The sequence below is a fragment of the Bufo gargarizans genome, chromosome 2, assembly GCF_014858855.1.
Source record: "Bufo gargarizans isolate SCDJY-AF-19 chromosome 2, ASM1485885v1, whole genome shotgun sequence".
Classification (NCBI taxonomy): domain Eukaryota; kingdom Metazoa; phylum Chordata; class Amphibia; order Anura; family Bufonidae; genus Bufo; species Bufo gargarizans.
In genome coordinates, this window is record NC_058081.1 from 62,033,013 (window position 1) to 62,060,448 (window position 27,436).

The window sequence follows — 27,436 nt, forward strand, 5'->3', positions numbered from 1 at the left end:
AGTATTTTCATTTTCTTAATTCTCAGAGAACCCCTTTAAAGTGAAAAAAAAAACAACTCGCCTGTCTGCTGTCCCGCTATTCCCATGCTGCTGCCCCATTCCTGGCCGCTTACAGCCCTCGCCAGATTGAAAAGGACTTTGTCCTGTGACTGCTGCAGCTAACCACTGACCTCAGAAGTCACATGTGCTTGAACGGCACATCATGAGTAAGGTCACTAGCAGTGATGTGCCATTTTTTTTAACATGATCACTGAGGCCAGTGATTGGCTGCAGTGGTCACAGGACAAAGTCCCTTTTGTCCATTGGGGACTAGAAACAACCTGGAATGGGACAGTGATGTGGAAACAGAGGGACCTCAGACAGATGTGTTGTTTTTTTTTTTTTTTTATTGACGACAGGTTCGAACCATTGGAGTTGTCGGGCCCAAGGCACCAAAACTTTGTAATATTTAGGCCTCTTTCACACGGGCGTTGCGGGAAAAGCTGCGGGTGCGTTGCGGGAACACCCGCGATTTTTCCGCGTGAGTGCAAAACATTGTAATGCGTTTTGCACAAGCGTGAGAAAAATCGTGCATGTTTGGTACCCAAACCCGAACTTCTTCACAGAAGTTCGGGCTTGGGATCGGTGTTCTGTAGATTGTATTATTTTCCCTTATAACATGGTTATAATGGAAAATAATAGCATTCTGAATACAGAATGCATAGTAAAATAGCGCTGGAGGGGTTAAAATAAATAAAAAATAATTTAACTCACCTTAGTCCACTTGCTCGCGCAGCCGGCATCTCCTTGTGTCTTCATCTTAGCTTTGTGTAGCAACAGGACCTGTGGTGACGTCACTCCGGTCATCACATGATCCATCACATGACCCATCACCATGGTAAAAGATCATGTGATGGATCATGTGATGACTGTGACGTCACCAAAGGTCCTTGTTGCTACACAGAGCTAAGATCAAGACAAAAAAGATGCCGGCTGCGCGAGCAAGTGGACTAAGGTGAGTTAAATTATTTTTCTTTATTTTTTTAACCCCTCCAGCGCTATTGTACTATGCATTCTGTATTCAGAATGCTATTATTTTCCCTTATAACCATGTTATAAGGGAAAATAATAATGATCTGGTCTCCATCCCAATCGTCTCCTAGCAACTGTGCGTGAAAATCGCACCGCATCCGCGGATGCTTGTGATTTTTCACGCAACCCTATTCACTTCTATGGGGCCTGCGTTACGTGAAAAACGCACAATATAGAGCATGCTGCGATTTTCACGCAACGCACAAGTAATGCGTGAAAATCACCGCTCATTGGAACAGCCCCATAGAAATGAATGGGTCGGTATTCAGTGCGGGTGCAATGCGTTCAACTCACGCATCGCATCCGCGCGGAAAACTCGCCCGTGTGAAAGGGGCCTTAGTCATCTAAAATTTACTTGAGATGACTGAGAGATCTGAGCTTTAGCTTGGATGTTCACCGGAGTCCATGTCAATGCTTTTATAAGGATTGTGCAGTTCAAAAAGACAATTTTTTTTATCCTTTAAAGGAATTCTTATTGTATGTGCAGTTAGGACGTATATATCCAATGGGCAGTCGGGACGAAGTTACGATCCCCTGTGGTGGAAAAAATTGAACAACTATAAGGGTCCATTCACACGTCCGAAAATGGGTCCGCATCGGTTCCGCAATTTTGCTGAACGGGTGTGGACCCATTTATTCTCTATGGGGACGGAATGGATGCGGACAGCACACAGTGTGCTGACCGCATTTGCGGAGCACGGCCCCGATCTTCGGATCCGCAGCTCAGCAAAAGATAGAACATGTCCTATTCTTGTCTGCAGCTGCGGACAAGAATAGGCATTTCTATAGGGGTACCGGACGGGTGTGTTGCGGATCTGCAATTTGCAGGTCCGCAACACACCACGGACGTGTGAATGGAGCCTAATGCTGGGTTTTTCCACAAATCAAAGCTGATCACTGGAGGTCAGGCAGGAGAACAGTTTGTGATTCAGGGAGTGACCGTAGTGGAGAACCTCTAAATAGTATGTGCACGCAGCGCCTGTGTTCAGACAACCGTATATTTGTGTCCGCATCCATTCCGCAATTAATTTTAACGGGGCCGCAAAAGATGCGGACAGCACACCGTGTGCTGTCCACGTCAGTACTTCCGTTCCACGACCCTACAAAAAATATACAGCATGTCCTATTCTTGTCAGTTTTTGCGGACAAGAATAGGCATTTCTATCATAGTGCTGGACTTGCGGAATGCTTGCGGCCGGTATTGATGTTTAGCGGACTGCAAAACCGATAAGGCGGTGTGAATGAGCCCTTAGTGTAAACTCCTGTCCATAGTGTAGTTCTACTCCCATCTTAATATACTGGTGTTATAGCTTTGTGTACACATTGTGAGTTAGTAAAAACCTCCCATGGTAAATATGGCAATCATCGCCTCAGCCGCTCCCACCAAACTCCTCCTTCACCCAGGGCTTCCCACTGGTGTTACCTAAAGCCTCCTTGCAAGGAGGGGACAAAGTCTGCTCCACTGTGTTAGTCAGAGACGGGAATGTTCTCAGCGCGTGTGTGTAGTCTGGTCTCAGCTGTTTGACTGTGCGATTTCTTTACTTTATTACTATAGCACTTGTCATCATACGGTAAACTGGAGTCCTCTCCACCCATCTTCTACCCGGTCTCCACAGAGACGATGGAGACTACAACGTGCTATGAGGCTGTGGTCCCTCACTGGTTCTATTCCAAGACACAGGACGGCAATAGCTACTGGAAGCCCTTCAGCAAGGAGGACTCCGACAAACTAGAGGCAGCGTTCTGCTCGGGTAAGTGAGACCTCCGTCCATCCCGTTCAAACTGTTATCCTGCAAGAGGAAGGCAAAAAACCCTCATGAGGTAGAAGCCAATATTCCTCATTTTAGGGGAAAAAAAGTCTTCCCGACTCCAATCAGAATAACTCCCTGGATCAACGACCCCTCTCTAGTAGCTATAGCCTGTAATATTATTACGCTCCAGAAATACATCCAGGCCCGTCCTAGACTCTTTTATTGTACTCACCACCACCACCTCCTCAGGTAGAGAGTTCCATAGTCTCACTGCTCTTAGGCCCCTTTCACACGAGCGACTTTTCCACGCGGGTGCAAATACGTGACGTGAACGTATGGTACCCGTACTGAATCCTGGGTCTGTGTACATAAGTGTTTTTTTTCACGCATCAGTTCTGCGTTGTGTTCTATATTCTGCGTTTTTCACGCAGCCCTGGCCCCCTGGGGCTTCAGTGAAAAACGCATCGCATCCGGAAGCAGGTGCGGATACAATGCGTTTTTCACTGATGGTTGCTAAGAGATGTTGTTTGTAAACCTTCAGGGTTTTTTTATCACTTGCGTGAAAAATGCATCAAAACGCATTGAAAAAACTGAACGCAATTGTAGACAAAACTGACTGAACTTGCTTGCAAAATGGTGCGAGTTTCACTGAACGCATCCGGACCTAATCCATCACGCTCGTGTGCATGAGGCCTTACAATAAAGAATCCTCTTCTATGTTTCTGTACAAACCTTTTTTCCTCTAGACACATAGGATGTCTGTTTGTTAGTCACAGCCCATTAGTCATCATTTTTCGAATTAAACCCTAATTTTGATAATCTTTCAGGGTACTGTAGTTGCCCCATTCCAGTAATTACTTTAGTTGCCCTCCTCTGGACCCTCTCCAGCTCTGCTATGTCTGCCTTGTTCACTGGAGCCCAGAACTGTACACAGTACTCCATGTGTGGTCTGACCAGTGATGTGTAAAGTGGTAGGACTATGTTCTCATCACGGGCATCTATGCAACCTATTATCTTATTGGGCTTTGCAGCAGCTGCCTGACACTGGTTTCTACAGCTTAGTAGAAGTTTGGCAATAAACTGTTGGAAATGTGACTCCGTATATTTTGAATGATGGTAAAAATGTGTAATGAGAAGCATCCCTGTGGTTACGATTCACGTTCTGAAGATTGGGTGTGGAGGAATCTTTGCGCAGTAACATGAGAGAAATTGGATTTACGTATTTGAGAGCTAAAGACTGGTTTGTTGGTGGATGCTGCCAGTTTTTACAAGATCAACCACAGTGGATTAACTATTAGGGTTGAAGCAGTCACAAGCCAGGGGACCCCAGAGGCCCCCTCACCACACTGATCTCCTTACTGATTTCCTTTGATGTCTGTCATTCAAAGTATTCTACAACTAAGGCTACTTTCACACTGGCGTTTTGGCTTTCCGTTTGTGAGATCCGTTCAGGGCTCTCACAAGCGGTTCAAAACGGATCAGTTTTGCTCTAATGCATTCTGCATGGAAAAGGATCCGCTCAGAATGCATCAGTTCGCCTCCGTTACGTCTCCATTCCATTTTGGAGGCGGACATCAAAACACTGCATGCAGTCTGATGAAACTGGGCCAAACGGATCCGTTCTGACACACAATGTAAGTCAATGGGGACGGATCCATTTTCACTGACACAGTCTGGCACAATAGAAAACGGATCCGTCCTCCTTTGACTTTTAATGGTGTGCAAGACTGATTAGTCTTGGCTATGTTAAAGATAATACAAACAGATCCGTTCTGAACGGATGCAGACAGTTGCATTATTTGAACTAGTGTAGAGGAGACAATGATGAAGATTTATGATGCTGGATATCCCGCACTGTCAGAAAGGGGATCAGTAACCTTTTAATGCCAAAAGTAGCAATAGGTCAGTATATAGTCAAAAAAGGGAAGCTGTGGAGAAAAATGCAGACGGGCAGCTGCAAGAGTTACAGTGTTCTCATAGCACATGTCTATGTGGAAGAGGCTGCTGAGCTGTACAGGAGATTATACTGCAACCTGCCCTATATTTAGAGTGGTATGTATGGGTATCCATTAAAGGGGCTTTCTGGGATTTTGATACTGATGACCTATCCTCAGGATAGGTCATCAGTATCTGATTGTTGGGGTCTGACACCCCTGCATATCAGCTGTTTGAGAAGGCGTCTGCGCTCCTCTGGATAGGTCATCAGAATCAGATTGTTAGGGTTCCGCCACCCAGGACCCCTGTTTATCAGCTGTTTGAGAAGGCACCAGGGCTTGCAGTACTGCCGCACCCTTTTTGCAGCTTACTCTAGACCAGTGACGTCACGTTCATCGGTCACATGGCCCAGGCACAGCTCAGCCCTATTCAAGTGAATGGGGCTGAGCTGTGATACCAAGCTAAGCCACTGTACGGCGCTGTGCTTTGCGAGCTGAGAAAAGGCTGCAACGCTACTGTGGCTGATCGGCGGGGGTTCTGGCTGTCAGACCTCCACTCATCAGGTACTGATGACAAAATGCCAATATGAGAGCAGCACCACAACCCCCCAGACCTCCACCAGGAATGCACACGCTTACCATCAGCTGCAGATCCAAGACAGCCATTTCATTTCAACAGTACAGAAACAAAAATGTCAGCAGCCTATCCTCCATGGTTTCCTTTATTCAAAGCGGGTCCAAAAAAAGGTACAAAGTGCAAAAATAGTGCAACAATGTACCTTTTTTTGGACCTGCTTTCAATAAAGGAAACCATAGAGGATATGCTGCCGACATATTTGTTCCTGTACTATCCAGAGGATAGGTAATCCGTATAAGGCAAGGGCTACCGACACCTATCACGGCCAGGATCGGTGAGCAGCGGTGATCCCATAGAAATGAATGGGATCACTGCGGCAGTCGCATAAAATCCAACACGGCTGGATTTCTAGTGACTGCTGCGGCGATCCCATTCATTTCTGTGCGATCACCGCTGCTCACCGATGCTGGCCGCGACAGGTGTTGCGTGACCAGTGTCGCCGTGTAGCCCTTGCCTAAAAGTCTTGGAAAACCCATTTAAGAGAACCTGTTACAATGAAATGCAGTCCTCTCTGCAGGAGAAGCTGAGCTGATTGATACATAGATCATTGGAAACTGATTTGGTGTAATTAGTACCGGTAGTTTGTACATTTAAATCTCTGCCTGCAGATTGCACTTCGTTTCATGGTGACAGATTCGCTTTAAGGCTACGGCCACACATTCAGTTTTTTTTTAATGCAGTTTTTGAAGCCAAAACCAGGGGTGGATTCAAATAAGAGGAGAGTTTTTTTCTGTCCTTAAGGCCCCTTTTACACGAGCGAGTTTTCCACGTGGGTGAGATGTGTGATGTGAACGCATAGCACCCGCACTGAATCCTGACCCATTCATTTCAATTGGTCTGTGTACATAAGCGTTGGTTTTCATCCATCAGTTATGCGTTGCGTGAAAATCGCAACATGTTCTATATTCTGTGTTTATCACGCAGCCCTGGCCCCATAGAAGGTGCGGATGCAATGCGTTTCTCACTGATGGTTGCTAAGAGATGTTGCTTGTAAACCTTCAGTTTTTTTTATCCCACGTGTGAAAAACGCATCAAAATGCATTGCACCCGCGTGTAAAAAACTGAACGCAGACAAAACTGACTGACCTTGCTTGCAAAATGGTGCAAGTTTCACTGAACGCATCCGGAGCCAATCCATATCGTTTGTGTGAAAGAGGCCTAAGAGACTTAGCGATGGGGCTAAAACGGTTCGGACAGGTTGCATCTGGTGAGCGTGAGAAGTTGTGCTGGGGGTCAGAGCAGAACTTTGCACAGGGGCCCGGGAGCCTTCACTTACGCCCATGCAACAGTATAGTGGATTAACAGTTATCATAGAGGGTGGGGCAGGCTGGATATTACCTGGCCTATCCTATTAGTTCAATACCGCTCCCCACTGGTCTAACACATGACCCTGCATTATCCTAAACCTGTGACCACCATTAGTGCACTATTTTCTTCATCCGTGCAGCTGAATGGCAGTGATGACACCTGAGGATGAAATAAAAAGAACAGACCCAGTCTCCTAAAACCAGACACAGATTTTCACTGATGTAGCGTAACCTCCCATAGTTCTTCATTACCAAAGCAGTAATTATGTCCCATATTCTAAAGCTGCAGATGTCTTGGGATCCGGCACCAATCTACGTCCATGAGGCAGCCAGATCTTAAAGGTGGTCAGATATTGATGACCTCTCTATCAAATTGGGGATCACTGACCTACACCTGACACCCTCACGATCAGCTGTTTGCGGCATATACTCCGGAAGCAGAAGACTCCGTCCACTGTGTAGTGTCCATACTGAGGCTCTATATAACTCTAGGACCAGACTAGGGCAAGGTTAATTAATCACTTTATTTACAAATGCCTAAGTAGGCAAATAAACCTATCTTGGCCCAAGTCAAATTAATATATCACTTTTATTCGATATGCGTTAAAACCTAAATAAGGACATAGAACGTTGTGATACCGACCATTGAAACAAAAAAGTAAATAGAATATTAAAACCACAGCCACCAAACCACTGTTGTTGACATTGGCTTAGTAACTTAGGAGAAAAGAGGGGGGGGGGGGGGGGAAGAATGTGCACAATCCCTACCCCTAAATACGTGAGGGGGACTTAATTGCCCTCCCACGTTAGCACTTTATAACTGCAGTATGATCTAATTACCTTGCTTACGCATCTGCTACATATGTGTGCTGGTGTGCGACCTGTACCATCAGCACACCCAGGCAGATATAGATACTGTCTATCTCCTGCCTATTAATCCAAGCCTGGATGACACTATTACTTCTCCTAAAGCTACCAATTATTATCTGTGGTGAGCCTGTAATCCTTCCGGACTACTCATAGAAGCTACACAGTGGAGAGGTGACTGCACATTAAAACCTAGCTCTGCCCCCCGACATGTTTCGCCAGTTACACTGGCTTCCTCAGGGGTAATGGGCAGCAATGGATGACATCATACATCGGAGCCTGAAATAGTGAACATACTGATTGACAGGTATAGCTACCTATCCTTCATGGGGGAGGTGAAAGCCTCAGCCAATCTAAAACCGACATTGAAGATAAGCGCTGTATCATAGGGAGGCCGCCGTCACCACAGAAGGGCCGCGTCATTGCTGGTGCGCTGGCCCTGCGGCGCATACACTATTTATTGGAAAGGCCGCCGTCGCCACCTAATTGCGTCATCATTGGTGACCTCTCGATCCGGCGCATGCGCAGACGAGCCGGCGACCGCAAGATGCCGCACGTACGTCTGCGCATGAGTTGCGCAGCAGCAGGCTGCGCACCGACTCAGAACCCTCCTATTCGCAAGAGAGGGCTAGAGAATACATCAACAGACAGATGGTAAATCATTGGCATAGGATGACTGGTATAGCTCAAACGCCTGACACAGATAACAAGCTGTCCCAAATGAATACCCACATAATATTGGTGACAAACCCATTCACACCATTGCCAAGGGGTAGTAGATAACTATATTTTGGCTTATGATAATTACAGGCTATACATTAGTTGCAGACAGTTTGTTAGTAAGCCAGTTATCTTTTTGGAAACCCCTGGCAGTCATGTGATTATTGTGGGCAAAGTTATAACTATCATTTGAAACTGCCTATATCACATTATTGCTCATCTGTAAATTCCTGATATCAGTTGTAAAGTGTCCTGGCTGTATTAATCACCCCAATGATGTCAGACCTATCACTAAAAATAAAGTACATGTTTGAAATTAAATATTATAACTCTGGTATAAGATATTAAATCCATATAGATATCAATCCAATGCTGATGTCATAGTTACTAATCTATCTATCTATCTAGGCTCAGCTCCTGCTCACTCACTTCAGCTGATAGGACGGAGGCTTCTGCTTCCGGGTCCATCTAATGTATAGCTTCGGGCAGCTGTTCAGTGGCAGTGCTAGATGTCAGACCCCCACTGGTTTGATCCTTAGTATTGGTCATCCATATGTAAAAAGTGGACAACCCCTTGAAGGCTTTGTGCACATTTGCTGCAATTCAGCTTCACCTGGAAAGCCCACTGAGCTCTGAACTTGCAGCTCCACAAGCAGACATGTCAGAGAAAATAGGTCTTGAAAATCTAAACTACAGAAATGTGGGAGAACAGTAGTGCAGCTTTATCAGCCGCATAGATCCTGTACATGGGCATGGTGAAAGTGTTGTGGTCATTGTTCCTTTCATATCTGGTATCCTTGCTGGCTTTATAATGCCTTAAATTTCTTCTTTATAACCAGGAGTCAATCCAAACAGTATTGTTATACCAGTATGCGGCAGCCGATATGACGTTTACCTGGGCAGTCGCAGGCGCCTGTCTGTATACTGGGATCAAGAGGACTCGATAGTACAGAGATGCACCTGGTTCTACAAATGCGACAAAGACAGTCGATATATCCCATATCCAGAGAACTTCAGTGAGATATTAGAGGTCATTTCCTATTATTATGTCTTAGTAGTGTAAGAAATACTTTTAAGGAGAGAGACTTAAAGGGGTTGTCTCATCTTAGACATTGATGGCATACAGTATGAGGGCAGGTCGCACCTCTGCAGAATGGCTGCCACCCCCCCCCCCCCCCCAAAGCGAAAGGGAGCACACCTCGCAAGCGCGGACTCCTTGCATTTACTTCTAGGGGCGTTTTGAAAATAGTAAAGAGTTTCCGGCAGTCCCATATTGGTGAATAGAGAGGTGGCCGTGTTTGCGCAGTGTGCTGTCCATTCACTTCTTTGGGAATCCCAAAATTAGCTGAGCGGGCTCACTCTGCTATTATCGAACCTCCCTTAGAAAGTAATGGAGAGCCCTGCTGTGCATGTAGGATGTGCTCTCTTTAGCTTTGGAGATAGGAGCAGGTCCAAGACGTGGGAATCCTAGAGATATGTCACCATTGTCTGAGATGAAACAACCCCTTTAAAAGTATGGAAGAGCACTTCAAGGTGTTCTCCGATAGTTTTATGCTGGTCATACTCACTAAATCGCTTTTGGCCGACAGCTCTTTGTCCCTACTCCTATCAAACACATTCACTCTCGACTCGACCAAGTATGTATGTGTCCTAAACTGGGAGATGGCAGAACGCTGCTGCCAGACACCTCCGGGGGTGGCTTCTCTACCCAAGGACAAAAGGACCAGACATGTAGAAATCAATTCAACTGCCCAATCCGTATCTCTCTCGACATCTGACATTGGTGGGGAGTTGGGATGTCCCCTTACACATTAAATGCTTGGGCAGTCCCGCAAAATATTGCGTGCTCAGGCGACCTTTATCTGATTAAGAAACAGCTGCAGGAAATGTTATAAAATAAAAATCCCTCGCCATTCCAGCGCCGACGCTGCGGTGGTCCCTGCTGGTCTCTGGTTATTTTCCTTGTGTGATGATGTACCGTACATACACGTGACTACTGCAGCATTTACATGGATGTGCAGTACGTCATCAGTCCCAGAAAATATGCCCCATTGGGGATGTCTAATATCCTTATAATTTGCAGTGTGCATTCTAAATTTATATATTTTTCCCCAGGATACCTACATGCAGGCAGTAACCCGAAACGAATGGAAAAAGAGGCTGGAATCCCCTTCTAGAGACCTTATTATTTTACATAACCCCAAGGTGAATGGAGGAGAACATTTTTATGCCGTTCCAACCGCACAGTGCTGTAAATGTGTGTATGCAGTTACCATAAACGCCTAAGGCTACTTTCACACTGACGTTTTGGCTTTCCGTTTGTGAGATTCGTTCAGGGCTCTCACAAGCGGTCCAAAACGGATAAGTTTGCATTCTGAATGGAAAAGATCAGTTTGCATCAGTTCAGTCTCCATTCCGCTTTGGAATTTTGCTTGCGGCGTTTTGGTGTCCATCTGATGAAACTGAGCCAAACGGATCCGTCCTTGCTCACAATGTAAGTCAATGGGGACGGATCCGTTTTCCCTGACACAATCTGGCACAATAGAAAACGGATCCATCCTCCATTGACTTTCAATGGAGTTCAAAACTGATCCGTTCTAAACAGATGCTGCATTATGTGAACGGATCCGTCCATGGCGGATCTGCATAAAACGCGAGTGTGCAAGCTATGCTGTTTTGCCTAAGCTATGCTGTTTTGCCTTTACATGTTAAAGGGGTTGTACATAGTTAGAAAAACAGCGCCACAACGGTCTATGGATTGTGTATGACATTGCTCCTTTCACTTCATTAGATCCAGGCTGCAATACCAGACACAACCCATGGACAAGTGTGGCGCTGTTTTTGGAGCAAAGCAGCCATGTTTTTTAATCTTGGGCAATCCATATAAGCACTGTATCTCCAGAATCTTTGACGGTTACTTATGGACAGATGTAGCACATGTTGTCTTGACCATCAGCCCGCTCTGTGCCATTAATGCAGCGCACCTTTCTAATCTTTCTAATGGTAAGTCTGTTGGATCAGCTTGCTATTTGAGTAATGGTGCACCAGATGTCAAGGTAACCCCTGCTACATCTGTGCACCACAAGGCAACATCCCCTTTATAATTGAATGAGTTTGGATGCTCACAGTAGTAACAGCTATGCACATTGATGTGTACTGAAGCGCTCTGCAAAATTGAACATGTCGCTTTCTTTGTCAACAAGCCAGGTTGTGAAATTTCGGCTGTGCTGGTGCACTAGTCCCTAAAGACACTGGGTGCTGGCGGTCATCACCATTTCTTAGTTAAATGCACATGTCCTAAGACTAGAAATGCGCCTTGTTGTCGCCTGTGTCATAAGGTTGTGCTTAAAACTTCACTTTTCTTAGTCTACAAATTAAGAATCTCCAGTAGGAGATAAATCAACTTAAAATCGTCAGTGTGAGCGCTGCATAGTCTATACTGCATTCAGTCTGTACAGCTGGGGGGCAGCCTTTGAGCTTTTATTTTAGAACAGAAAGTGAGCGCAGCATAGATAGACAATATAGACAGTGGTAGTAAGGAGAGAATAGAGTGAGTGGAAGTGCTGGTGGCGGCGCACAGCCACCGGCGCTGTACAGACTATTCAGGAAAAATAACGAGCTGTGCAGACTGAATGCAGTATAGACTATGCAGCGCTCACACTGACGATGTTAAGTTGATTTATCTCTACTGGAGATTCTTAATTTGTAGACTAATAAAAGTGAAGTTTTAAGTACAACCTTATAACACAGGTGACAAAAAGGCGTATTTCTAGTCCTAGGACATGTGCATCTGTAGAAGCTGAGCACAATCTATGGCCAGGAGTGGCGCTGTTCTGAGAGAGAGGGCTCACCCCTTTTTTTTTATTCTCGTGCAACCATTTAAAAGGGTGTCTCACTTCTGCTAATTATATTTATCATGTAGATAAAGTTAATACCAGGCACTTACTAATGTATTGTGATTGTCCATATTGTCTCCTTTGCTGGCCAGATTCATTTTTCCATCACATTATACACTGCTCGTTTCTATGGTTACGACTAGGGATGAGCGAATCGACTTTAGATGAAACATCCGAAGTCGATTTGCATAAAACTTCGTTCTAATACACTACGGAGCTGGAATATCCGTACAATATTAGAATGTATTGGCTCCGATGAGCCGAAGTTATTGCTGACATCGCATAATAACTTCAGAAATTGATTTATACTGTAAAAAATAAACATTTCCCGAACTCTGGTTCGGTTCCAAGGTACGACTTGGAACCAAACCAGAGTTCGGGAAATGTTTTTTTTTTTACAGTACAAATTAATTTATGAAGTTATTGCGTGAAGTCTCGCGAGACTTCGCAAAGCAATGACTCCGGCTCATCAGAGCCAATACATTCTAATACTGGACAGAGCTCCCGCTCCATACAGTATCAGAATAAAGTTTTATGCGAATCGACTTCGGATGTTTCATCCAAAGTCGATTCGCTCATCCCTAGTTACGACCACCCTGCAGTCCATCAGTGGTGGTCGTGCTTGCACAGTATAGATAAAAGCACTGGCCTCTCTGGTGTCCAGGACCAAAAGAGTGCACGTAGGCTGGTGCTTTTTTCCTATAGTGTACATGCACGTCCACCGATGCTGAATTAAAGGGTGGTCGTAACCATGGAAACGAGAAGTAGATAATGTGATAGGAAAATTAGTATAGCCAGCAATGTGGACAGTCACAATACATTAGTAAGGGCCTTGTATTGACTTTCTCTACATGATAAATGCCATTTGCTAAAGTGAAACAACCCCTTTAATGGAACTTTCCAAGCATTGGAAAAACATAGCTGCTTTCTCCCAAAAATGGCACCACACGTGTCAACAGGTTGCATGTGGAATTGCAGCCCCTTCAGTTCAAACAGAACCGAGCTGCATTACCAGACACAACCCATGGACCAGTGCGGCCCTGTTTGTGGAAGAATGCAGGTACGTTTTTCTAATCCCGGGCCGCCCTTTTTAATTCCTCCTGTATGGATAAATATCAGCTGAGAGATTCCTGACTGACTTTATTGCTAATTGCTGTGGTGTGACATTAGTCTATGATGTTGTTGGAATCGAGGCATTTTATTGCTAAAAGTCGCCCCTGTAAAAATGTAATCGATAGAAGTAATCAAATGAAATTCCTCGCCCTCCTATCTTCTGTTCTTTTTCACAGCTTATGGTTCACTACCAGCCATTTGGAATGACAGACGAATGGGGGGCCAGCCCAAGTGAGCAGGGTCGGCCTCAAACTGTAAAGAGAGGGGTAGAAAATATCTCTGTGGAAATACCTCAAGGTGAGAGTCGGCTTCACACACATTTTTTTTAAAGGAACATTTGAGGAAAAATCGATGTCTAGCGCAGGGGCTTGAGGGGGCAATGCATGTCTCAAAGACGACCAGAGATAGGTGACATGCACGTACGTCCATTAGGTCCTGCATTGGGCATAACGCAATAGGTTTGTTTTTTTCTGACAGTCCATTAATCCAGGGGTTATGTAGCTGGAACGGGAAGTCAGGGATCTCAACTCTCCCGGAGGTTCAGGGAGTCTCCCGCTATCTCCCTGACACATGTGAAACAATATCTCCCGGAAAGGTTTACTGATAGCAGAGCAGAGAGATAAGAGAAGTGACAGGACAGAGTTTAGATTACAGGTTGAATTAACCCTTTAGGGTCAAATTGGCTTCTCAAGGAGATATATATGTTAAAGGCATCCCTTCTGTCTCATTCAGTAGCTATATAACTATTGAGAGAGATGCATTTTTTTTAAAATACATTTACACATTTAACCCTCCATTTTAATTATATTATTTACCCCAGTGTTAAATTCACACCCCCTGGATGCTTTAATCATATATATAAATATGATAATTTGGTGCAGGGTAATGAGCCCGGTCCTCCACACCATAGAGCAAAGTGTGCAGATACTTCATATGTTTGGAAAATGTAATAAAAAGTTCGTGAAAAAAAAACCTCCCGGAAATAAGAAGTGCACCTCCCTGAAATGAGTTTTTGCAGGTTGGGATGTCTGGGAAGTTATCATTTCCGTCTGATCGAAACATCTGTAAAATTGGGACTGTCTGATAACTCGGTAGTCATGTAATATTAGTGGAACCTATTATTAAAATCGGGTTGACACAGGCGATTGTCGGCAAGGAAGCATTCCTTCTCAACAACTAGCGGAAGCTCTGCACTGTATGGGGACGAGTGATGGCTGCTGCTCCCTCTCATCCCCATACAGATTCATAGTTTCTGGGCAGCAGATCGCTGTTCACACAGTACTCTCTGCTGCCCACAAATGATAATTGAGGTTTCCACATAAAAGATTGTTTCACCCAATAAATGATCGCTTCATTTTTTCATTGGGTGATTTGTGGCACCTTTACACATTCAGATTATAGTGAACGAGCGCTGTTCCCCGATAATCTGCCCGACAGTCAGGCATTGTAACGCCAGGGAAATCTTACCTCTCTATAACAGCTCTGTGTCCAGACAATGAATTTATCAGCTCTGTCGTCCCCTTTTCTAGCAGGAAGTCTCAGCAGGATGTCAAGCACCATTTAGTAGTGATCGTGTCGCTTTGTTTTATCAGTGTCCACTTTTTGCTGTAGGTGAACCAGCCCAGATCGATCACTTGGTCTTTATGGTTCATGGTATCGGACCAGCCTGTGATTTGCAGTTTCGAAGTATTATGCAATGTGGTAAGTGCAGGTCCTGCTGTCAGCCAGTCCAAGAAGGCATCGGGGATTGAGCCCTTTATCAGTGGCCATGTACCTGATCTGAATATTTTCTTTTCTTTCCTACAGTAAATGATTTCCGTCTTGTGTCTTTGAATCTGCTGCACGCACACTTTAAGAAGTCCCTGGAACAAGGACACATTGGCCGGGTAGAGTTCCTCCCTGTGGACTGGCACAGTGCTCTGCATGCTCATGCCACTGGAGTAGACAAGTATGTGCATAGCTACACTTCATGGTTGTCATCACCATTATGCATTGTGTTTGCTGTAAGCATAAACCTAGTCAAACTAGTTGTCTCCCTGCAGCGCCACCACAAGGAGCATGAAGTATTACACAGTTCTCATTAATAGCAGTGGACCATATGAACAATGCAAATGCATTTTTCCACCTTTTAAAGCCTTTGAATTCAGTTTGTCCACAGACAGGCACAGTATGGTTAAATCCTAAATCGGTCCTTTCAGAAAAAAAACCCGATCTCTGCCTCTTCACCTTCTCCGTTATTTCTTGACCAGTAAAAGCAATGAGATTTACCTGAAATGGAGAAGAACTCTGTGTAAGTAGTATTATATGCCGGGGGCAGGCAGAACAGGAAGTCTGTGCGGTGCAGCTTCAACCAATAGATGCTGAGGAGGAAGTGAAGTCAGAAAATGGGGATGTTTTGTCTTCTTTTAATAACAAAGTGATAAGGGCTTCTGTCACAGATAAGGATAGAGATTTATTTTCCCATGAAACATTTTAAACTTGGAGTAGCACAGGAGATAATAGTTCTATAAACTTTTGATATGGGTCTCCGGAGAAGCCATCTACTCATACCGCCTTCTCAGTTGAACCTTGATTGCATCCTCCACCTCCTTTTCTGAAATAGCGCTCCTCAGCTTCTCACTTCACACAGCTTCTCAATCTTGGACATATACTGGCTTAAATTCATTTTGGATCCGTCAAAGGGGTTGTCTGGTAATGCAAAGCTTTCAACGGATATCTGCAGCCTGCCTCTGCTATTGAAAAATTCATACTTACCTGCTCCCCGCCATCCCAATCCTGTGCACAGGCTACCTACCGTCTGTCTATCTTCCAGCCCGTGGCTTGTTTACGTTCTCCCGGTCATGGCCATGGTCACCTGTTCGACTGCAGCCAACCACTGTCTTCAGCGTTGACTTTTCTCGTTAATGTCATTAGGGGACACAGCACCATGGGGTATACGTCCAGCTACCACTAGGAGGCGACACTAGATATGAAAAAGGTTGGCTTGGCCCAGGTGGGCCACAGACACTAGGCTAATCAGTTTTAGTGTAGTGTCTGTAGGAGTCAGACACAACCTGCTCTTCTCCTGCAGATCTTGCTGCTACTTTTTTCTTCTTTTTTCTTTTCTTTTTTTCTCCTCACTTTACAGGTGCAGGTTTTATCCTGCAGCAGGGGGTCTTCATCGTGGAAGTCCTCTTTAGTAGCACCCCCTGTGGGCGCATACCTTGGTACCTCGCCGGTCATCCAGTCCCCCATTACTGCATCCGCAGTGGAGTATCGGTAATCCCACTCTAGTGCGAGTTTACTGGGAGGGTGACCCTGTGGCGCCCAAAGACGCCAGATGGTGAGTATGCTCCCTACTCTAGTTAGGGACTCCTTCCCTCCCATCTATCTATACTCCATTGGGGTCCCCTCCCCCCTGGCCGTCCTTCCCTTCCTCGGCCTCCTAATTACTCTAGTCCCCGGCTTGTGCCTGGACTAGGCCGCACCAGTTCCCGTCTTTTTCCTGGCATCCGGGATCTCTATGTGGCTTATTTTCTCTTTATATGGTGGTCGCTGTGACCCCCCCTTCCCCTCTCAGGGCATTCATTCCTCGCCTCCCCAGGTCTCGTGGTGTCCGCCCGCTTAGGGTGCTTAATTTTCGGCTGCGGCATCTACTTTAGTCCCCAGCTCCAGCTGTGACAAGTCCACATCTGTTTTCTGATTTTTCCCTGCCATCCAGGGGTTCTATTAGGTCATTTTTTCTCACTAATGGGGGTCGCTTTGACCCCCTTTCCATGCCTACCCTTTTTTGTAGTCTTTTAGGGCTTTTTTCTGCTTCCCAGCAGCGTCAGTCCGCCTGGGTGTGCCTCATTTTCGGCTACACTATGTACTCTAGTCTCCGGCTTCTGCCGGGACTAGGTCAAACTCTTTCCCGCCATTTTTTCTGGCTTTATGTTTTTTCTAGGGGTGTTGCCTTCTAGAGGTCTCTGCGTGGAATTTCCGGTGGGAGGACGAGATGCCCTTCTTCCCAGAGGGTGCTTTCCCCATCTTTACAGTGCCCCCTGCTCGTATGTAGCGTCATTGGTGGGACATATTATCTCGGGGTCCTGTTCGGTGGTTCATGTTGTGGCAGGTCCCCTTGCCCTCCATCCCTCTTTGTTCAGGGTTCACCTTCTCCCCAGGTGGGTCCCTCACCTCCACTGTAGCCTGCGCCCATTCTCAGCTATGATGATATTATGGTGCTCTTCCATGCCCTCATCGTGCCCCCCCCCAAAAGCCAAAAGCCAAAAGTCCAAAAGCGGCCTAGGGTCTCCCCTCATAGGTCCCACTTATCCCCTGCATCCTGGTTTCCTCTCAGGACGGGACTAGCACTGAGGGAAACACCTCAGGTTTCTTCTGCCTCATCGGCGGACTCCTCTGCACCGATTCTGACTCGGAACAGAGCATCAGGCGGTCTTCCACCATACAGAATATCTCTGGGTGGTCAAAGTCAAATGTCCACTGAGGAACCTCTTCTCTCCAGGGTTGGTATCCCCTTTAGTGGATTTTCAGATGGCACTCCCCTGGTTGCACAGGTAATTATTCACACAGGTAAGTCAGCTTGCCGGCTCTCCAGTAGGTGGTGCTTTACCCGCCACCATGTTTAGCACGCCGGCACACCTATGTGGTGTCCCAGGTACGTACGCCTTCACAGGGGGGTACTTGTACAACTGCCAAATGCTGTATCCGGCAGACTTTCTTGGTTCCAATGTATCTCCTTTTCAGCTGGAGTAATTTCACTATTACCAGGGGCTATATTCAGTCTGAGAGCAGGCTATCCGTATTACTTCCAGGCCACCGTATCACTTCTCCAGACACTGTGGCCAATACACCATACTGGTGCTAGTGTGCACCACACAACCATGTTACTCCCATATTAAGCAGAGTACCTGTACTATCTTCAGATGCTATAGCCATTTCATCTGTCTGGTTCTAATGCGCCCCATGCACCATATTACTCCATTATTGGGTGGAGTACCTGTACCATCTCCAGAGGCTGTAGCCATTATACCTGTCTGGTTCTAGTGTGCATCACACAGTCATATTACTCCTTTATCAAACGGAGTACCTATACCATTTCTAGATGATGTAACCATGTCTCCACTCTCATTATAGTGTGCACCATACAGCCAGATTACTCCTACTCTCAGGTTGAGTATTTGTAGTATCTCCAAGTGCTGTGCCCTATTGGTACAATCTGTGGCCCATACGGCTCCTGCATTGCCCTTTCCTGGCTCTAATGTGTGCTAGGCAATCATGTAGCCCCTCTTCATGCGGAGTGATGGTACCTTCTCCAGACACTGTATTCATCACTCATTATTGCCGTCCTCGGCGGTGTACTTGTACTATCTCAAGGCGCTGTATCCAAAGAACCAACCTGGTTGTAGTATGTACCTGGTAACTAGTGTTAACTTGGTCAGTGGTAGCCGAATCCATAACGCGATTCTTTGATAACCCGAACTTAAAACACAAGTTCGCTCAACACTAGTGGTAACCATATGTTCCCCCCTTCTTGGACGGAGTAGAGTTGCATTTGTTAGATCCAGTATATGGCTGGCCTGTTCAGATCTGACACTCGGTGCAGTACCTCCTGACCCAGGCCATCTGAGTGCACCAAGTCTTCTCATTGCGCCTGTGCTAGGCATGATTTTTCCTTTTATTGCTTGACGCACTACTTAACAGGACTCCTCAGTCCTGTTATGCACCAGACAACCACACTCCCTCCGCCATGGGCAGGTTGTTGGCTATCATGCTAGGTTTGTTCTTTGTCAACCCTATAAAGTACTACTGTATTCCACACAGCTGCGTTACCCCATTTTTTGGCTGGATTACTCTCGTTGTTACTGCCTCTCTGCTTTGTTTTTAGAGTCACATGGCCCAGTCCTGGCAGAGCAACGGGATCCACTGGATGTTCTATCCTGCAGGGATACGCAGCATTGTGAGCACCAGCCGCTAATGCAGTTTTCGGGTCATGGCTGGACTTCCTCCTTGTTATGGCTGTGAGAGGACTAGTGAGCGCCACACACCTACTTGGTGGGTGGAATCTTCCGCTGCTCGCTCTGGTATTGGATATGGTCCCGTAGTTCTTCCATGGTCCGGGCGTTCTGGTACGCCCTTATGTTCTCTGATTAGTTGTGCTACATGACAAAAGTGCCGTTCTCTTGGCCTGGCCATTGTCTGCACCTGTCAGTTTCTTCCCCCTTCCCTGGGGGTTTACTTGTGCTCTGCTGGTGGCTGGTTTCTACATGTCAGTGTAGTCTCTCCCGGGTTCCCCAGGCGAATTCTGCATCCTTTCTGACATATGGATGTCTGGAGATGCTTTTACAAAATCCAGGGTGCTGTACATGCCCCTTCCGGGGCAGTGTTATACAGTATGCTAGTCACTACACTTGGGATGGTTGGTTAACCATGGCCAATGTTTTTCCCCCTAGAGTGGATCAATTTTTATTTCTCCTTTGATAATCTGGCTATTATTGTCCTTATGTGGTCCAGTTCTCTGGACCCTACTTGAGGCTCTGTCTGTGTAATCCTGCTTGGAGTTCTTGCCCCAATGATTCTTAGACCATCTAGCTGGCCGATTCCCTCTGGGGAAGCTACTCCTGGCATCTCTGACCGCACATGCTCTGTATGACAGCTGCTTCTTTGGGCCCGGTTTGGTTCTTGTTCCTCCTGGGTCCCCTTAGGCTTGTTTGCCTCTAGAGATTCTAACCTCTCTTCCCGTCTCTCCGGGTTCAGGTCCTGGTACCTGGGAGTTTGTTGCTCCGTTTTACAATGTACATTGATATTGGCCACTTCTGGGATGGAGCTTTCCCTCAATTTGAGAACTGCTCCTCTAGGCTGTTTAGACTTCTCTTTCTTCTACTCCAGTATCTCTCAGACGAGTGTGTCTCCACTTGTATTACCAGGGTCTGCGACTGGTTCCTTTTTTCTTGAGACTTCATATGGCCAGGGATTTCTCTGGTCTCACATTTCACAGTGATATTTTGTTCCAGTTTTTCTGAGGATCGATTCTCGCCTTCTTTGTGTGGGAACCATGTCTTTACATTTCCTTCTCCTGGCCATTACCAAGGACCCCCTTCTCCTCCAGAGGTTGGCTGCTTTCTCTGGCAGGATGGGGTTTCCACCTTCTCATAGGGTGTTTCTCTTTTCCCACCTGCCTTGCAGTGGAAGGAGGCTTGCTCCCTTCCCATGGTGAGTCTTTGCTATTCTTTCTCTCAATCGTTCAGCCTCCAGTGCTTCCTTGTTTCCTCTCGACCCTAACCTTCATATGGTGTTTGCCACGGACAGGCCATGTATTTGGTTTGAGACAATTTGGAGTTTTTTCCTTGTCGGGCCTTATGGAATCGCCTTCCTTTTGCCGAAGGGTGGTCCACAGGGTCTTCCTTTTAGTTTGTCTCCAGGAAGTTTTTATTCTTGGTTCAGGACTGCTCCTCTCCTTTCCCCAGGCATTTTCTCTTCTGCCAGGTTCCGTAATGGTCTAATTTTTCTTGTTGGGTCTGTCCTCTTATAGATCCTCCTCCTGGAGCATCCTATATGCAGAGCGCTAGGCCATTACAAAATTACCAACAGACGCCTTTCTTGTTGTGCTGCTCTCCTGTTTCTTCAGGGGGAGCCCTGGTTCTTCCAGATCCCTCCTCGGGCTCTCTAGTGCACACTTGTTCAACTCTTGGTTCTTGCGCAGGACATCTAGCCCTGCTCCCTATCCTCAAGCTTCTTTATTTTTCCCACCGTGTGTGGAGCTGGGTGTTTCCATTTGTTCCTTTCTTGTATATGGCCTTTTTTCCCAGGCACTTGTCCTTGGGATCCTGGCGGTCTCCCACAATTTATTTTCTTTGGACACTTCCTGGTCCTGGATCCTCTCGGCTCACTTCCTTCGTTTTCTATCTACCATTTCATGCTATGGCCTCTCCTGGTCCTGTTGAGTCACATGGTTATCCTGCACCTGTGCACCCAACTTTTTGCATTAGATTTCCTTCGCACCCTCGGGGACTGCTTTGGGACGTCCCATAGTGCTCTGTCCCCCAATGACATTAACGAGAAAATTGGATTTTTGTACTTACCGTAAAATCCCTTTCTCGTTCAATTCACAGATCCCACCCTTTGTTTTCATTTCTGTTTGAAACCGGGCTGCTGTTCTTCTTTCCTTCCCCGGTCCAGGACATGTTGGTTCTTTGCTTTTGTTTCTCTCTCCTACTGCTATTGGTACAAACTGATTATCCTAGTGTCTGTGGAGAGGGTATAACCCACCTTGGCGGAGCCAAGTTTTTTCATATCTAGTGTCACCTCCTAGAGGTAGCTGGGCATATACCCATGGTATACCCCCAATGAATTGAACGAGAAAGGGATTTTACGGTAAGTACAAAAATCCAATTATCTTTTGTGGCCACATTACTGCTGAAGCCAGTCATTGCTTGCAGCAGAGCAGACGTAAACAAGTGCCGTAGTGGAAGATGGATGGGCAGGAGCCAGAGCGCAGGACTGGAGTAGCGGGGAGCAGGTAAGTATGAATCTTTCAGTATGGTATGCCCAGACAACCCCTTTTAAAGGCATCCCACACAGTCCTTATATCTGAGCTTCCAAGATTTGCCTCTTGAAAACCCTTCAATTCTTTTCTTAAAATCTCATGTTGCTCCATCACTTTCGATCAATATGGATTGAAACCAGAAAAGTTCAGACCACATTGTTGTGATTGTTCAATGTCTGCCAAACATGGAAAATGGTCCGAAACATTTCTTGGGCCACATACAGCCTTCTGAACCAAATCCATTCCTTCTACATTACAAATAAAAAAATGAGTATGTTACATGGCCCCCCCGCCTCTAGGGATACAAGAATAAGCATACTTCCCGAGATTCCTCAGCCAGACATCTAGCCAATTAAATTCTTCTAATAATCTTGCAAAAGAATTAGGGCCCTCCAGCTGCCTGATTTCCTATCCAGTCTTGCATTACATATCCTATTACAGGCTCGCCGGAGAAAAAAGTGCTGCACCCTCCTCCTCTTCCGAGAAATTCGGAAGCACAATTGTCGATAACTGCTGTACACATTTTACATTATTAGTTATACAATCTGAAAATCTGTTTCTGCCTTCTGGTTCTTAAAAATGAATCTTGTAGCTTACTATTGCCGCCCCTTATATAGAAGAATAATTGGCGCTGTACACATGCCCAGTCCATTTTTTTGTCAGCAATACATTTGTATCTTTGGTCAGATCTTTCTCTTCTACTGTACTCGACTCAAAGCTTGACGATTGCCATTCTCTTTAAGCAGTTACCAAATCCTTTTATATTTCAAGAGATTACATATCCCAGTTATTAAAGAAAAAAATTATGTAAGGTCCCCCTCCCATTTACCTACACCCCCCGAGCATAAGCCAACATTATATTACCTAGTGACCCTTGTACATCAAATAGCCATCCTAATATTGCCACAGATATATCAACTCCTGCCAATCTGTGGTAGGTTGGGGTATGACAAAAAACTGTAAAAACGTCCCTCACGTAGCACCCTCAATATACAGGGGAATAGCATCGAGTACTGTATTCCTGCCCCTAAAAACTTATTTTTCACTTCATAAAAAGGCTCTTATGATTTTGTTATTTACAAAAAAGATACAGATCCATTGAATATGGAATCCTGCCTTTTCTATTTTCTGGTAGGTTAAAAAATGTTTTTTCTATTCTATTTTCTAATAAATTACAAAATATTGGCCACATTTGTGGCCACTAGGTTTGCTGGGAAGATCCAGATGGTAATCCATAATAACCAAATGGGATTCAATGCAGGAACCTGAACCTGTCAATCAGGAAGAGTAAGGCCTCATGCACACAACCATATTGCATTTTTGTGGACCCATTCATTTCTATGGGGCCGCAAAAGATGCGGACAGCATAACGCGTGCTGTCCACATCCGTATGTCCGTTTCCCGTTCCGCAAACGGATAAATTAGGTCCTATTCCTGTCCATATTGTGGACAAGAATAGGCATTTCTACAATAATGCGGGATGTGCCGAATGTAAAAGTGTAGGGCGCACATAGCTGGAATCCAAGGTTTGCAGACTACAAAACATGGTCTTGTGTATCTGGCCTAAGGGTACATAGAGTGCCTTGGGTCCGCCTTTACTGCTCATTTGCATATAAAGTAAAAGTACTTTATCTCCAGAATGAAGCAACGGGTCACTAAGTGTAAGGTATCCATACATTGGGCAGAGATGGCCGTGCAAGGCACTGTGCCTGGTTCATTAGTGAATTTTCTGGTGACCGGTCCCTTTTAACCAGATTTTAATAGTATGTATTTTCAGTAAAGTTTATTGTTAGTTGTACATGGGCAGTATTGCACTTTTCTTTTTTGCTGATGGGCTTGATGTGACAGATGGAGGAATATGGCCGAGCTCTGTGGCCCTTCCAGCAGCCAATCAGCAGGGGTACTACCCCTTTTCCAGTCTGACATGGATGACCTATTCTGAGAATCAGTGAGCAATATTTAAGTACGGAAAAGTCTCTTGAATCTGAATTCATTTCTAATCCTAATATTTTTCCCTAGAGACATCCAGAGGATCACTCTGCCCAGCATCTGTCGCCTTCGTCAGTTCACCAATGAGACATTACTGGACCTGTTCTTCTACAACAGCCCAACGTATTGCCAGACCATTGTGAACACCGTCTGTGGGGAGATGAATCGCATCTACCGACTTTTCTTGGAGAGGAACCCCACATTCAAAGGACGTATCTCAGTCACAGGACACAGTCTTGGTGGGTTTTAGAATTTGGACACGAATCCTGTCTGACAAGGGGAGTATGTTATGCCAGTAAAATTGTGGACAAAAAGTGGGGAGATCACGGTAGTCATTGATTTGAAGTGAAAAAGCAGCAATAATGCACCCACCTGTGAGCAAGATTGGCGCTGTGGTAGAATAACAGCAGACTCTGAGGGGGTACTCGAACATCTAAATGAGTGTCTTAATTATTTTACATTTATCGAATATTCCCGTGAATAGGTGATAAATGTTATTGCCTAGAATACCCCTTTAATTTTAACCTGCTTGTGCTGAGATTTGGCAGCTCGCTGTAATCCACAAGCACCCCGGCAAACACTTAAAGTGTAACTGTTATTCTTTTTTTTATTTTTGTAATGTATAGGGGCAGTGATACTGACCATTTTTGTAATGTACTTTAATTGCTGAAATCGTACAGTTCTATTAGAAAAATGGCCCTAAGGCTCAAAATGGGCAACTTTAGAGCTATTTTTCTGATAGAAATGTACGATTTCAGTAATTAAAGTATATTACAAAAATGGTCAGCATCACTGCCCCTATACATTACAAAAAAAAAAGAAAGAATGACCGTTACACTTTAAGGTGCCTGTACATATTAGATGAACCACGGCTGAGCCCACCTACTGTGGACGGATCAGCCACCATCTAATGCGATTTGGGGAAGTATTTATTCTCCCTATAAGGCAGAGAGTCAAAGTGCCCAATCCTTTGTTCTCAAGGGAAATTGGCAGAGGCAAACTCCCTTCTCCCACTCAGAACACATGCATGCTCGGTGGAGCCCAGCATGCATGTGTATTGGCGGTTGGGGGGAATAGCCATCGCTGAGCAAGCATTTAGCTGACAGCAATGGAAGAGTTATGGCTATCCTAAAAGTGCGGACCAACATAATGGAGACAGGGTAGAGTGTTGCAGCCCCTCCAATGGCAGACTCATGGTAACCAGGTATGGAACGTCTCCCATTCATTTGTACAGCTTCCTCTGGCAAAATTAGCAGATAACAGTGCTTTCCATAAGAAGGCCATGGCAGCATTTGACATTTTACTTTAGTTGTTTGTTCCTATTGTGTCTGACTAGATGATTGTGTAGAAATCTGCCTATTACCCTTGACCCTTGTGCATAGAGATGTAGTCTGTCACAATGCTGGCATGATGATATTACTCACTGTCTTACTGATCTTTGCCCGTTTTGTGACTATACGTAATCTGGGTCAGGAAATCCCCATTACATGTGATGTGTCATGGCATTTCATCAGCTTTCTTGCCAAGGGTCACTTGTGCTCACTTTGCTTTTATTCTGCAGCATTTTCACCTAAGCTGAGTAATCATACCTACTTACACTCTAAATAGGATGGGACTGCAGGATTTCCCCACAGTATAATGAGCCATCCACTCTCCCCTTCATAAGCAGTAACCTGCGTTATGTGAGTGGGATACTAGCCAATGAAAGTCACTTTCTACTATAAGTAAATGCAAAGACTAATAGACGCACATACGGTATTAACTCTGCACTATTGTGTCTCCTCTTCAGGGTCTCTTATTCTGTTTGATCTACTGACTAACCAAGCTGATCCCACAGGAAACACTCCTCTCAAAACAAAGGTAACCCTTAATAGCGTCAACCCCTTTTACAAATGTATAAATCAGTGAAGTCCTACGCAGGGTGCAGCAATTTAATTATAACATCAGACTAGGATTGTGGAGTATTGAAATCTTTTGTTCGTTACTTAAAGGGTCCATCCCTCAAATGGCATTGATCACCTGTTCTCGGGATAGAGTCCGCTTTCTGAATGGAGCAGTAGTGTGCATGCTAATCCTCTGTTCCATTCACTTCCATGGGGCTGACGGTGCTCTGCCAGTCCTATAGCAGTGAATAGAGTGGTGGACTGAAATGCACTGCTTGGGTATGTGTGTCTATATGGCTGCCACAGACTCTACAACCATCCCTGTGCGTCATTTCTTGTTGTTCCATGATGTTTGTGGGATAACCCTTTTAAAGAGGTTTTCCATGACAGAAAGCCATGGCATATTACTAAGTTATGTCATGCCATCGCTTTCTGATAGATGAGAGTCCAGCTGTTGTAAACCCCAGAGATCCTAAAAATAAGAGAAGCATTGCGCTCTATCCAGGGGCCATTCCTCCTTTTGCGTCACTCGCCCAAATGTTTTCCCAACCACCAGAATTTTTATTCCTCTCTTTCCAAGGAGTGGGATTTTCCTGATAGACGTTTTGCCTGGCCAAAAGGATTCTGGAGGATTTGATTAAGAAGTGGTCCTCCTCACCTATAGTTGAGCCGCCAGTATCCCGCTTGGCAAAGCATACCACTTTGCGGATGGGGCTTCTTTCTCTGATATCAGGGATAAAAAATTGGAATCTTTTGCAAAATCTTCTTTTGAAGCAGTGGGTTTTTGCCTCTACATGGCTGAGTAAAGCGATGGGTGAGTGGGCAAATAAATTACATCAGGGTCTTTCCTCGGGGGCACTGGCCGATATTGTCCGTCAGCTCTCCCATGCCAGTGCATTTATTTGTGAAGCATCTCTAGACGCAGTCAGGCTTACGGCCCGCTCGTCAGCCCTTTTGGTGGCTATTCGCGGTACTCTATGGCTCTCCTGCTGGGCGGCAGATAATGCTTCAAAGCGTACCCTGGCGGCCCTCCCCTTTACCAGCAGCAGATTTTTTGTCAAACGACTGGACAAGATAATTTCTAATGCTACAGGTGGTAAGAGTGCTCATTTACCAAAGAACAGGGTTCATTTCAACATGTCAAAAAGGCGTAAACCTCTTTTTCGCCCCTTTCAGAGTTTTTCCAGCTCCAAGCGGCCAACTGACAAGTCTGCTGCGGATCAGAAGCGCAAGCCTTCTTTCAAACCTCGCCTTTCCTGGAAGTCCTATGACCCCAAGACCTCCTCTGCATGACGTGCAGCTTCCAGCGCCCTCTGTTTCGGCATGTTTGGCTGGCTCACGTCTCAGATGCTTGGGTGAGAGAGGTCATCGCAGATGGTTACAAGCTGGAATTCAGGTCCTCCCCTCCGTCCTGTTTTTTTCTCTCGTCTCCTCCGACCTCTCCCTCTGCTGCAAATTATTTTTTCCAGGCTATTCACACACTTCTGCGGCAGGGGTTGATTGGCCTGGTTCCTGCGCAAGACCATTTTCGCGTTTTCTACTCCAATCTCTTTGTGGTCCCCCCAAAAAATGGGGACATTCCATCTCGTTCTGGACCTCAAGGCACTCAACCACTTCCTTCGGATCCGCCGCTTCCGGATGGAGTCCCTTAGATCGGTCGTTGCGTCCAAGGAACCGGGGGAGTACCTGTCCTCGATAGACATCAAGGACGCTTATCTTCATGTTTCCATCTGCATCAGTCATC

General features: G+C 45.6%; 1 protein-coding gene across 3 annotated transcripts in view; it reads left to right on the top strand.

Moving 5' to 3' along the window:
- The window catches only part of DDHD2 (DDHD domain containing 2), an 80,737-nt gene that overhangs the window by 38,323 nt on the left and 14,978 nt on the right, over positions 1–27,436 (top strand). For all 3 annotated transcript variants that reach the window (XM_044279043.1, XM_044279041.1, XM_044279042.1), the window contains 8 exons: positions 2,627–2,822; positions 9,127–9,317; positions 10,403–10,492; positions 13,473–13,593; positions 14,908–14,997; positions 15,103–15,244; positions 23,840–24,048; positions 25,599–25,669. In XM_044279043.1, the coding sequence (XP_044134978.1) occupies positions 2,693–2,822; positions 9,127–9,317; positions 10,403–10,492; positions 13,473–13,593; positions 14,908–14,997; positions 15,103–15,244; positions 23,840–24,048; positions 25,599–25,669 (1,044 nt within the window). In that variant the 5' untranslated portion in view covers positions 2,627–2,692. The remainder of the gene's footprint in view (positions 1–2,626; positions 2,823–9,126; positions 9,318–10,402; positions 10,493–13,472; positions 13,594–14,907; positions 14,998–15,102; positions 15,245–23,839; positions 24,049–25,598; positions 25,670–27,436) is intronic.